Source organism: Dunckerocampus dactyliophorus, chromosome 2, assembly GCF_027744805.1.
Source record: "Dunckerocampus dactyliophorus isolate RoL2022-P2 chromosome 2, RoL_Ddac_1.1, whole genome shotgun sequence".
Lineage (NCBI taxonomy): Eukaryota > Metazoa > Chordata > Actinopteri > Syngnathiformes > Syngnathidae > Dunckerocampus > Dunckerocampus dactyliophorus.
In genome coordinates this window covers 13024428-13037953 of record NC_072820.1, presented here as the reverse complement: position 1 = coordinate 13037953, position 13526 = coordinate 13024428, and the positions used below count along the sequence as shown (strand labels likewise).

Below are 13526 nucleotides of genomic sequence, written 5' to 3'. Positions count from 1 at the left end.
GGGCTCACACTGGATAATTATAACTCTTGAAATCGCAGCCAAGCAAAGTCACTCCAGAATTGGACAAGGCATCAATAAGAGGCTACTTGCTGCAAGGCCAACAAAGGCAAGGTGAAATAATGTGCATTTGGGTATGCTGATAACCATGAAATTGAATAACATTGCCCAAATGGTGTGTTTAATCAAAGTTGCTTTGGGAGAAACATTAATTTTGGAAATAACTACCAGCATATTGGTAGTTGGTTAAAAATAAAGAGGGATCTTGTAAATGAGCTAATTTTGCAAGTGATACACATTCAGGTCTTAAATGAACGCACGTCACCTGGTTATCACATGAGAATCCGATAAATGAATATGTTGATGTTAATATGTTAATGATTATATGCGTAATTTATTTTTCAAAATGATCTGTCTGTCTGTCTGTCTGTCGGTCGTTCTTGTACTTTGCGGCCAAACTTTGATTTGACGCAGTAATGTGTGGACTGACAGCGAGAGAATCCGGGGGGCGGGGGGTGTAAGCAAGCAAGATGGCGACAACCTGAGTGGCAGCAGTACTATCCGAAGAGTCCGAACATTTAAATTGATGCAGGTTGGCTCCAATTTGACTTTTGTTACATTGAAGACGAACATATGAGAAGCAAGTAAAACCTGTGACAGAGCAAAGATTTACCTGGATTAAGGTGAGTTTTCATACTAGAGGAGTTTGCGATGAGCTAGCTAGCTAGCTGTTTTATAGTGAGACCTAAACGCAACTCCGGTTAGCTTGCGTTAGCTGGATTTATCTGGATGCATTCTCTGGTTGCTGCTGTGGATGTGAGGGTTTTGTTCTGGTTCTTTTGGTTATTTTGAATAAATCTCCACACCCCACGGTTCTAATTATGACTTTTTTCCACCATATCACCGGTAAATGAGCTTGGTTTGTAATGCCACTTAATTGCTAGCTAGGTGTCACAACTAGCTTCACAGTGTGTGACGACGTTTCACCCATCCACAATTTATAGTTGCTTTTTCGCACTTCATAGAATTTGCTTTAAAAGTTTTGCGTTTTTTAACGTAACGTACTGAAAGGGGCGGCGGTGTTATCAGAAGTGGTGCACGGCAAGCTAGTTCATTCAAGTAAGATGTGCTATGTTAGCCAGGTAGTTAAGCGTACAGTATCAATGCATCATCATAAATGACTTTGGATTAACTGCTAAATAAGTATTTTATTCTTTTATCATTATTTAATGACTATATTAGTTTATGTCCTGCATGTGTTAATACACAACACAATGTTTGTCAGTTTTTATTTTACGTATTTATCAATTTATAACCTTTAAAATTTTTATTGTCAATCTATTTTGTTTTCTATGTATTTTGTTTTATTTTTAATGTATTTATTGTTAACACATTTTTTCTTTCATTTTTAATTTCCTTTGATCAAACCCCCTTTTTAGCCTTTTCGAATTGTGCAAGTGTAAACGTTTAATGCTCCTTCATGTAACTGGTTAAGCATGTTAAAATAAATCAAACCATTATTATTATTATTATTATTATTATTATTATTATTATTATTTTGTTAACTGATTTTTATTTTTTAGAAAGCCCATAACATACCCATTGATGTTATAACAACATAGTGCAGCACCACGTGTGTGTGTGTTCATTAATGTTTAAATGACCCCTCCTTTCAGGCAGCTGGAACCACAGTGGCATGGAGGACACTTGAAGCCAAGAGAACTCTTTTTGGAAGGCCCCGTCTGCCTGCAGAAGCCTGGCTGACAGTGCTGCAGGAAACTGGCAGTGGAAGCGTATTTGGATCCAGTCCAGGCTTACACACTTATGTGTCCCCAGGCAGACTATGCCATGCAGCATGGATCCTTGACAGAAATGTTGTGCTGCGTGGCGTGGCCTTGAACCAGGGCAGCTTGCCTCTACTTAAATGGTGTTAAATTAATATCAAAGTGAGGAGAGAATATATTTTTTGTCAGTGGACACATTTTTACCTCTGTGTACAGCTTTTGATTAATAAGAACCCTAATGTTTACAAGCCCGGACTGACCCCCACCCCAGCCTGATTTGCCCTGCTCCCACTTTCAGTATTTTAGAATTTTTTCATTACATCTGGTGGACTCATTTTCGAGCCAAGAACGGTGGATTACGCTCCAACCCCAGGCTAGTTTTCACAGGGAGGCTCAATCCGTGGCTCAGTCATGAGTACGGGGGCGATACATCACCTTAACTACCTGAATGAGAACGAATTGATGGAGATGGACACCTTCATTCACCGCATCGACTCCACCGAGGTGATTTATCAGCCGCGGAGGAAGAGGGCCAAGTTGATAGGAAAGTACCTGATGGGCGATCTGCTGGGGGAGGGATCATATGGCAAAGTGAAAGAGATGCTGGACTCTGAAACCCTCTGTCGCCGGGCTGTCAAGATACTGAAAAAAAAAAAGCTGAGGAGGATTCCCAATGGAGAAGCCAATGTGAAAAAGTGAGTGGCACCTCAACTATTTTTGATAATGCATATTATGTTTATGACAAATACTTCACAAATCACAGTGTGTACGGAACACAGCTTACACTTCTATTTCCCATTATAACAAAACGAGAATATAAATCTGTTCCAGGGTTGAACTACTTATAACAGAACTTTTTTTTTTTTTTTACTTTAGCTGTCACACAAGTGTAACACTCAATCTTAACTTGAATAACAAAAGAGTAATGCAAATGCGCCTCATTTGTTAAAATTCTTAATTGTCACACAAGTGTAAAAAGAAGTTAACCATTATAAAAGCAATAAACACTGTCGTAACTTTGCGGAAAAAGGACATCCTGCTTACTTCATGTAACTTCAGATGCCCCATCCTCACGGTTTTGGCTGCTCCTTCTTTTGGAATAATAACAGGGTTGCGAAAAGCCAAAGAACACGCGGAACATACTCAAGAGTTTATCCTCTGATGCTCACTGATCTGCAGTCTCCTGTGGAACAATGAGGTTCCCCATTATATACTGTGTCGCTCATCACGTCGTCCAAGATGGTGGTCCATGTTTTAGAATACATGTTGCCAAAAAGCCGAAGAAATATCACATTAATGCTTTGATGCTTGCTTAGCTCAGCTTGCGCAAGATTTGTCGAGGCCTTACATACATTTTAAGTTTTACACTCTCAGACTTCAGAAGCATGTTTTTCCTCACATTCCGAATTGTACAACCTCCCAAAAGTCTTTGCTATCGCAGCCAATATTGAGTCACGTAGCTGAGCCCTAAATAGTGCTCAGTTCTGTATGTATTATGACTTCCCGGGTCCATGGACATGAGTCTGACACGGTACGACTGTGATTATGATCGGGTTGTTGCCACGGCTTGAACCACAGCGACAGCCAGGCGAGCAGCTGCTGCACTCACAGGGAACTATTTACTGTTGACGGTCAAGAGTGCAGCTTGTAGAAAGGAATAATGTGTGACTTCAGTGTGGAAAGGGACAGATTGCTGCTCACTGATGAACTAATACGGCCGGTATAACTTGATGACCATGATAATGTACACCCACAGTGATCGTTGAGTGTAAAGTCATAGCACCTGTGTCACTTATTTCTGACCTAAAACCTGTAATGATGGCACAAGTTATCTACAAGCGTTATCCCCAACCACCGGGCCGTGGGTCATTTGGTACCGGGCCGCACAGAAAGAAAAAATAATTTCCATCATTTTATTTTTTTTTTATCTTTTATTTTGACAAGTGGCCGGATTGTCTTTGTTACATCCGTCTCACTTGACGCATGTCCATTGTGCGTGTGCTAACTTTATCTCATTCCACACAGAGACTACTACTATATTTTTACCATTTTTCTTTCTCCTCATATTTGGTGTCAAATGCTGATACTATGTGGGAATGCATAAAGGTAAGTTTTGATGACTTATTGCGTGCTAATGTGCACATTTGTCTCAAGTTAATTCATGCTAGCACACTGCCTTTTACCACACACGTCAAACAGCTATGTAATAATCTCTCTGGAAAAACTCCAGGTTTGAACTGGTGGTCAAAAAATGTTGGGGACGACTGATCTACAGTATACAACTATCTCCCTCTTTTATCTCTGATTCAGCATTTCTGGGTTTCTAATTTCCTGCACACTATTGGGATTTAATCACACCATACATCGTTAAATATTACTGCAGCCCGTGCTAATTATAGAGGAAGCATCAGGAGTTCAAACAGTGGGAAGATAATCTTCAAGATGACGCGTTTTTAGTATTTTTTTTTTCCCCCCTCACACGTACAGTACATCTATCTGTCTAATATGGTAGAGGCCTTAATGCAGTCCTGTCGAGGCCTGTCGTTTGTGAGGAAGGATCTTGTCATCCTCCCCCTCCTCTCCCCTTCCCATCACCTCACTCAGCCACTGCCGTCTTCACACTTAACTGCTTGTACGGCATCGCTATGGAAATTTTTTTGAGCCATTGATTAGGCAATGCTGGTCTTGTTTCCATGGCAACACTTTCCGCCATGCCACGCCCTTGTTCAGAAGGATGCAGTCAGGTCCATAAATATTGGGACATCAACACAATTCTTTTCTTTTTGGCTCTGAACACCACCACAGTGGATTTGAAGAAAAATGAACAAAGACATGCTATAACTGCAGCCTTTCAGCTTTAATTTGAGGGCATTACTTCCAAATCAGGTGAATGGTGTAAAAAGTAGTTTGTATATGTGCCTTCCACTTTTTGAGGGACCAAAAGTAAATGGGACAAATTGTCAAACTTTCACTTTTTAATACGTGGTTGCAAATCCCTTACAGTCCTTCACAACCTTAAGTCTGGAACGCATAGACATCACCAGATGCTGGGTTTCATTCCTGACGACGCCCTGCCAGGCCTCTACGACGACTATCTTCAGTTCCCGCTTGTTCATGGAGCATTTTACCTTCAGTTTTGTTTTCAGCAAGTGAAATCCATGCTCAATCGGATTCAAGCCAGCTCATTGCCTTGTCCATTGCATCCACTTCTTTGTCTTTAAAAAAAACTGTTAGCAGTATGCTTCAGGTCATGATCCATCTGCATTGTGAAGCACCGTCCAGTGAGCTGTGAAGTATTTGGCTGAATATGGGCACACTTCAGAATTCATCCTTTTTCTGTTAGCAGTTATGTCAACAATAAATAAAAGGGGAACAGTTCCTTTTGTATGTTTTGGATCATAAGGAGTTCCTTTCCTTCTCCATACTTTTGTCTATCCAACACTCTGGTACAAGTTGCTCATTGTATCATCTGTCCATAGGATGTTTTTGCAGAACTGTAAATGCCTTTTTAGATGTTGTTTGGCAAACTTTAATCTGGCCTTTGTGTTTTTAGGCTCACCAATGGTTTACATTTTGTGGTGAACCTTCTGTATTCACTCTGGTGAATCATCTCTTGATTGTTGACTTTGACACACATACACCTACCCCCTGGAGAGTGTTCTTGATCTGGCCAACTGTTGTAAAGGGGTTTTTCTTCACCAGGGAAAGAATTCTTTGGTCATCCGCCACATTTGTTTTACGTGGTCTTATAGGTCTTTTTGGTGTTGCTGAGCTCACCTGTGCATTTGTTCTGTTTAGGAATGCTCCAATCAGTTCATTTGGCCACACCGATTGTTTCTGCTGTCTCGCTGATGGGTTTGTTTTGATTTTTCACCCTAACGATGGCTTGCTTCACTGATAGTGACAGCTCATGTAGCTCCTGTTGAGAAATAGGAACAGATTCCAAATGCAAATGGCACACGTGAAAAGAACATAAGGACATGCCTCATTGTGATTTACTTTTAGGTGTTGCCACAAATTTGTAGTGGGCTTGGCTGGTGCTTGGAGCCCTGGCTAACTTGCACACTGCACATGTTGAATCTAACGTAACGCCTCCACACCGTACTCTTCCCCTCTGCCTGTCAAATGAAAATATATACATTTAGTGCAATTTGGTAATTAGCCTAGAATTTGATCCTATAGTTCAGCATTTTAAAATAAAAACAAGTGGCTGCATTGGGCTGAAAGTGGTAATACATAGGCTAATGTGAGGTGTTTTTCAACTAATACATGATGTGTTTATAAAAGGATTAGTCACAAGCACATCTTAGCAATATCGGTTAGTCATATTTACTAGCTATTGAAAAGTTCCATCTGCAGCCACTGAGTTGTTTGGAGAGTTTTTTTCTATTTTTTGAGTGATGGTCTTAAACTTTTGATCAACTGATAAACAGTTTGTTTTTAATAAATTACTTTTTCAAAGTGCTTTTTGTCTCACTCCCCCTTCTTGAGTTTGCATATTGTAGCTCTAGTTAAAAACCTTATTAAGATCCAAATGTGCAAAATGCAAATTCTAGCAATTTTTCAACTGGTCTTAAGATTTTGATCAGGAGTTTATGTTGAGAAACAGCTCGTTATTCTGCAGGCCTTAAACACAACATTTAACTCCTTGTGTGGATGAAATAATACATGAATTGATGTTTTGGTTGGTAATTTGGTAATAATGCTGATGCCATATTATACCAGCCTGTGTTTTGGTATCCTTGAGCTATCATTTCATTTTGTTTGTGTCTTATTTTCAGGGAGATTCAGCTGCTAAGAAGACTCCAGCACAAGAATGTGATTCAGTTGGTAGATGTTCTGTACAACGAAGAGAAGCAGAAAATATATCCTTACTCCTGTCATTTAATTATGTGATTCACAATCAATTGATTATTAATCCAATTTTTTAAAGGTGGGTGTTTTTTGTTTAGATAGTGCACGTGTATGATTGTATTTGTTTCAAATGCCCTTGACTTGTGCCATACGTATATGGTGATGGAGTATTGTGTGTGCGGGATGCAACAAATGCTGGATAGCGTCCCGGAAAAAAGGTTTCCTATATTTCAAGCTCACGGGTACGTCTTCCTGCGTGTTGTTTCCCCTCCTGCTTCTCACCCCCTTCTTTCTCCATCTCACTTCTATTATTAGACTTGGTCCTTAGTCCTCTCCGCAACAATAGCCCTAGGCCTAAATTTAGATCCAAAACTGCTGGGCTTGTGCTTTTCAGAATATACCCATACACTGTGTGAATCTATCACAGGTTTTTAAGTGCTGAAGCGTAATGTGACCACATTTTTGCATTCTGTGTTTGTTCTCTGTAGGTACTTTTGCCAACTATTGGATGGCCTTGAATATTTGCACAGCCAGGGAATAGTTCACAAAGACATTAAACCAGGCAATCTGCTGTTGACCACAGACGGGGCACTTAAAATCTCTGACCTGGGAGTAGCAGAGGTGAGCTCAAACAAAAGCAATGTGATCCTCACCATCCTTGCAGGCTGTGCAGTAAAGACAAGCTAAATTAAATTGATAGAGAGGGACTTGTATGCTGACTTTTGTGTCCAGGCACTGCACCCATTTGCAGAGGACGATACGTGTCGCACTAGCCAGGGCTCTCCGGCCTTTCAGCCGCCTGAGATTGCCAATGGTCTGGACACCTTTTCAGGGTTTAAAGTGGACATTTGGTCTGCGGGAGTAACACTGTGAGTAGTCCCTTTATTGTCCTGTAGTGTATGAACTAAGTAAAATTATATGCTACAAGTACAATTATATGCTATAATACTGTACTAATACAGCTTTACACGCTTAAGAAAAGTTTCTACAAGTTTATTAAAGAAATGTTGAACTAAAATCAACAGGAACAGTGACAACAAGAGGAATTGTGACATGATATTCAAAGATATAGCAGTGATTCCTTTGATGTTTCCCTCCATTTAGATACAACATTACTACAAGTCTTTATCCGTTCGAGGGGGACAATATCTATAAGCTATTTGAGAACATTGGAAAAGGGGAGTTTACTATTCCTGAAGAGTGTGGACCTCTCCTTTCAGACCTGCTGCGAGGTGAGACTTCCAAATACCTTATTGATCCAAATATAAAATGACACTGAATATAAGACAAATTCTCTTAAACAGATAATGTTTTCAGTATTAGTGAAATCAGTGAAAAACTGGTAGATTTCAACAATATTTCAGCTGCTTGACAGTTGTTTGATGAGGTCACTGATGTGAGGGACAGGAAAAATAAAAGAAAAACTAACTCTGTTGAGGAAAAGTCACTTGACATCACCTGCTGGTTTGCATGTATAAATCTCTAGACCGCAACTGTAAGACGATCCAGCTTTTTCAGACTTGTTTACCATCTTATATTTGGGTCAGTATGGTATTTAACATCTGCCTTTTTAAAGATTACGAACTAGAATGAATAGAGTGCAGACAAAGAGTGCATTTGCCAATGCAACCCCAATATGGATCTGAACCACACTGTATGCTCTCATATTATGAGGTTCCATGCATTTCCCAGTTAGACATGACAAATGGCCTTATCAAAAAGCCCATCAAATGTCAAATGTCAGTCAGAAGTTTGGACACACTTTCTATTTGTTTTTACCTGGACGATTCGTAATTGTGCTAATAGCAAAGCCAATTGTGCCTGCAATGGAAATAAAAGACTGCCTGCGTGATTTTATTATGTCCAGCAGGCGGTGCTCTGACATTACCAATCTTGTCCGCTTTGCACGTTGCCCACAACCCACCCTCCACCCCTGCACAGTAGAAATCCCTTCAGCTGCTGACGTAGTTTTTATTGATCTAAAGCCAACACCTGAATACTAAACACTCTTGCAGGCTCTGCATCTCCCTTGTGAAATGCTTCAAAGCCCCCCCAACACCAAAAACAAAAGAAGTTAAGAGTATTTATGGTGAACCTTGTTGTTGACTTTGTGTCAAAGAAAACTAACTGACCTTTAAAATCTTAAAAAAAAAAAAAAATACAAACACTGCGAAGACTTTCTTTGATGTGAAGATGTCAAGAGACATGAAGCTGCTTACTTATATTTCATTATGTTAAATGGTATCTGTAGTATTTTCCTTTTATGGAAATGCTCCTGCAATTGGATGCCTCCTTGTGGGGGAATTTAATTCTGCATTTGAGGTGTCAATCAATGACTGTCACTGTTGAAATTACAGCTGGCACTATATGATGGTGTCAAGTCTTCAGGCTTCCAACCCTCAAAGTGTATGACGTCTGTGTCTGATGACACATCACCTGAGAGATAGTTGGGCTGTAATTAAATTGACTAAAATAAACCCAGAATCAGAATTCTGATCATCACTGCTGGGAGATCATTACATCATTTAGTCTGTATCCGCAACACATCACCGCTGCTTCATCATGCTGACAATCTGCCATTGCCACATTCTGCCCACATCATAAGGGCCAAAAATGTATCATCAGTGCTCGTACGCTGACAGCTTAAGGTGGAAAGTTCTGTTGCTGTGTCCGCACATGGTTGTATCTTGCTTGTGACCGCTCCGATGTATCTATTTTGTGGACTCACTTATGTAAAAGAGGCTACCCTGAATGAATGACAACGATGGAATATATTCCACATTAAATGCACATAAAGTGTGTGCTTCTTAACCAGACAAGACATGTTTTGTTTTGTTTTTTTACTATTGTACCCTAAATGTCTTTAATTAATGTACACTACCGATCAAAATTTTTAGAACACCCCAATTTTTGCAGTTATTTATTGAAATTCAAGTCGTTCAAGTCCAACAAATAGCTTGAAATGGTAACAAGATAAGTGGTGAAGTACCAGAGGTTAAAAAATAAAATGTAAGGTTACTCAAAACTGAAAAATGTCTTTCAGAATTATACAAAAAGGCCTGTTTCAGGGACCACAATATGGGTCAACAATTTAAAGCTGTTATGCACAAATAGAGGTTGATAAGCCTTGGCAGTTGGTGCAACTAATTCCTTGCGGGTGTTCCAAGTTCTGAAGTACTTATTACCTCCCCGTCTGCATAAAAACAGTGTTCGGAACACAATGCGGAACTATATCCTCATCACTTGAAGAGAATTGTACTGGAGAAAGTAATTTGTTGCTGCAAAAATGGCAAGAAAAAAGGGAATTAACAATAGAAGAGAGACACGACCATCTTAACACTTAAACATGGAGTGTTCTAAAACTTTTGACCGGTAGTGTATATTAAGGAGTATTCGCTATAAAAGCAGCCGTCTTCAAAAGTTATCTAATGAGGTGACTAGAGCTCAATTTTCATAATGTGATGGAAATTCTGTACATTTTATGTTCTCAGGGATGCTCGAGTATGACCCTGCAAAGAGGTTCTCCATACAAAACATAAGGCAACACAAGTAAGTTATTTATGTGTCAGTTGGCATGGAATCTGTTTCTGTTGTACAGCTCTAGGTCAGGCATGCAATATACTGTAGCTACAGAAAGTTAAAAAAAAACAAAAAAAACGATAAATTGTGGTAATAGTGCCCACAGTTTTCACTCTTTCAAGAAAATAAAAGTGGTATTTTTTGCTCATGAATCAATTCTCCTGTTCTACCAGCTGGGTGCGTAAGAAACACCCTCCGACTGAGCTCCCTGTGCCCATCCCTGCCAGTGCTGAATGCAGGGACCCTTGGCGCAGCATGACAGTGGTGCCATACCTGGAGGACCTCCATGGCTACACTGAAGACGACGACGACGAGCTTTATGACGGCGAGGACGAGATCATATACACTCAGGATTTCACAGTGCCAGGTTTGTGGAGTATTTGATGCTCTAAGCTAATAGTTGGCAGCGTATTCATTTCCTACATAAAGCGTGTCATAAAGTGGCACTTGTTTACGATGCATTACATTTCAATGGAGAGGGGAATGACTTTGGGTTTGCGAATATGACCACATTATAGCTGTCCTATCTAGTCATGAACATGAACTGATGAAGCCTGTTCAGGTGAGAGGGGAAACGTCTTTGAAGTCAATCTGAACAGACCAGTTGCCATTGATTCACTGTCCTGAAAATACTGTAACCCGGACAAATGAGAATATTTGCAGACATAATGACCACATCTTAAGTGGAGCGGAGGAAGACTTCCCCGAGTCTTCCTCCCCCCTTTTTTTTTTCTTCCACGACCTATATCAGTTACTAGGCAACAGCCTGCAATAATAAATGCAGCAGTCCATGCTGGCCAGGCATCTAGAAGTGTGTGGCGCCCCACTTAAGTCCAAATGGAGCAGCAGAATGTGAATGGAGTGCTCTAGAAATAGTCCAGTGGAGATGGTTCTGTTGTTGGAAGTGTAAATGGTCTTCGAGGGTTCACTCCCACGTGTGCAAAGCAATACTGTTCACACCTGTTACATACTGTAAATGTATGACCAGAAACAACTACAGCTGCCCTAGCAAATGGTTTATTGCAGGGGGTTTTAAAGCTTCCCCTTAGAATATATGAATGGGGCATCTCCTATGTCCAGAAAAACAGATTTCTGGAGCATATTTTGTGACATTTTTTGCCTGTTTTATTCAGTGTTAATCATATGAACTTTTTACCACTTGTTTATTGTAGGCTTTAAAAAAAAAATGGCTATTTATTGATATCATGTTTGTCTGTGTTTAACGTTTAGGTCAAGTGGCTGAAGAAGACCAAGATCTGAGCCTCGCAGACTACAGCCCACCCATGGCCAAGCCAGTCTGTGTGAACGGAACAGAGGGAGGGTCTTTTAACAGCAGGGCTAAAGCTGAACGTCGGCCCTCATCCTCATCCAACCCCTCACGCAAAGGGGTCTCCACAGTCAGCAAGATCCGTAAGCTCTCTGCCTGCAAACAGCAATGACGCCCCCTCCTTCTCCTGTCCAGTCTCTTGTCGGCAACAGCCCACCTGGTGAGTGTGTGACTTAGAACGAAAAAGCTTGAAAGGGAAAGTGGGCGTCGTGAGTTCATCCTGCCATAGTCAGTTACTTTAAAGAGAAGCTAAAGAAACAGCCTTGGCTAATAGAACAATAAATAGATATGAGACAGATTATCATGCAGATGGAGGAGTATAAGTGGCATTCAGCAAGCATAAAGAGCGAGCAGTGCTATGACTCAGCAGTATATTCTCCAGTCAAACATTCCCATCATCACAACTGCATCCACTGTGGTTTAGATTACAGCTGTCTAGCAGCCACGAGGAAGAAGAACACATTCAAGCTCGACATGGGTATGAGAATCAATTACCATAATTTCCGGACTCTAGAGTATACAGGTATATAAGCCGCACCCACTAAATTTAAAGAGGAAAAAAGATTTGAATTTAAACAGTGGTGTGAAAGTGTTTCCACCCTTCCTGATTTCTTAATTTTTTGCATGTTTGTCACACTTAAATGTTTCAAACCATCAAACGAATGTAAATATTAGCCAATGACAGCACAACTGAACACAAAATGCAGTTTTTAAATGACACTTTTTATTATTAAGGGAGGAAAAAAAACAAAGTGAAGTTCCTAGGACCGCGCTCTTCTGGACAGAGATGTCTGATGTTTCTCCAGGTATCTGCTGGAGCCACTTCTCCAGTGTGGGGGACACGGCCCCCAGTGCTCCTATGACCACGGGCACGTAGCATCCACACATCCCGATTTCTTCACCTTCGGCAGTCAGGCCACGACGCCTCTCACACCCCTAAGTAACTGACTCATGCTGAAGAAGACTCACTGACTAGTTTGTAGGATGTTTGTCTATCATTTTCACCCAACAACATGAGTCCTTCCGTGTTAACAGCGTCACATAGGAGCAGGCCATGTACGTCAATCCATTCTTACGCTTTGTGTTGTCCTCTTCCTTCAGGTTGTGCTGTCCCTGTCCTCCTCCTGTCTGCAGCGGGCACACTTGTGAGAGAATCCTGCTGAGCCTCATACCTCCATGGACCACTGGCCTATAGTCTTGTAAAAGTGTGCTCTTAAAGTGATGGCAAAGGAAGACGGACACCGTGACATGTTCTCTTTGCTCTGAGATCGAGGCGCTCTTCCTTTCCTCCAATGCTCTTCCTCCTTCAGCTCCCGTTCCCTCTCTCGTCTTCATGCTGTCCTCCTGTCAGGGGGGTGGCAAATGTTGCACTGGACTTCACAAACCCATCATTCATTATTTGCTTATCACATCTCTAGCACATACTAATGGAGGAAGGGAATGTCTCCACTGAAGGGGGGAAATGGATTTGGTCTCGGAACAGAGAAGGACAACCGCGATAGAAGGACATTGTCCAGACAGACACTCTGTGGCAACAGCATTGCGCCTCTCTTCACAATGAAGTCATTTTTTTACAATGGTATTACAAAATTCTCTGTAAAAGTGGCTTTTGACAACCTTTTTTTGTTTGTTTTTACAGACCCTTATAGCAGTTTAAAGGCACAGTGTGATGTGTGGGGGGGGGGAGTAATTAAAGAGAAAAAGCAAAAGTGATGAATAATTCTATTTTTAAATCTGTGACAAGATGACGCTCTACTACGACTACTACCAACATAAAACCTGCATGCTGTACAAAGCTGGAAGAGATGACAGACAGACTGTCTTTGAGGTCAACCACAACCTTGTTGGGGACTTTTGATTTCCCTTTATTTCGTTTTGTTTTTCCAATGAATATTTTTTAATTATTATTTATATAAAAATGTCCCAAAGGTCTCTTTTTGTCTGTTTATTTTTTTTCTGTTTGAGTTGGGTATATATTTTTTATA

General features: G+C 40.7%; 1 protein-coding gene across 4 annotated transcripts; it reads left to right on the top strand.

Annotated features, from left to right (window-relative positions):
* The first annotated feature begins 513 nt into the window (after positions 1 to 513).
* stk11 (serine/threonine kinase 11) lies at positions 514 to 13526 on the top strand. 4 transcript variants are annotated; one of them, XR_008566358.1, is made up of 12 exons: positions 514 to 680; positions 1674 to 2476; positions 6563 to 6646; positions 6788 to 6877; positions 7124 to 7256; positions 7368 to 7504; positions 7740 to 7867; positions 10127 to 10184; positions 10388 to 10581; positions 11445 to 11701; positions 12348 to 12481; positions 12643 to 13526. XR_008566358.1 is itself a non-coding variant. In XM_054754742.1 (11 exons), the coding sequence occupies exons 2-10, from the start codon at positions 2193 to 2195 to the stop codon at positions 11651 to 11653; spliced, it is 1317 nt and encodes a 438-aa protein (XP_054610717.1). In that variant the 5' UTR covers positions 514 to 680; positions 1678 to 2192; the 3' UTR covers positions 11654 to 11701; positions 12643 to 13519. The 4 variants fall into 4 exon arrangements, 3 of the variants coding, with proteins under 3 accessions (XP_054610717.1, XP_054610704.1, XP_054610725.1); XM_054754742.1 differs by lacking the exon at positions 12348 to 12481 and having other exon boundaries at positions 1678 to 2476; positions 12643 to 13519; XM_054754729.1 differs by lacking the exon at positions 12348 to 12481 and having other exon boundaries at positions 12643 to 13519.

Bases quoted from the DNA above. Each gene is read 5' to 3' on its own strand.
- stk11 (XM_054754742.1), top strand. From the start codon at position 2,193: ATGAGTACGGGGGCGATACATCACCTTAACTACCTGAATGAGAACGAA. The intron at 6,878-7,123 runs GTACGTCTTCCT...TGTTCTCTGTAG, and splicing joins CCTATATTTCAAGCTCACGG to GTACTTTTGCCAACTATTGG. The intron at 7,505-7,739 runs GTGAGTAGTCCC...CCCTCCATTTAG, and splicing joins TGGTCTGCGGGAGTAACACT to ATACAACATTACTACAAGTC.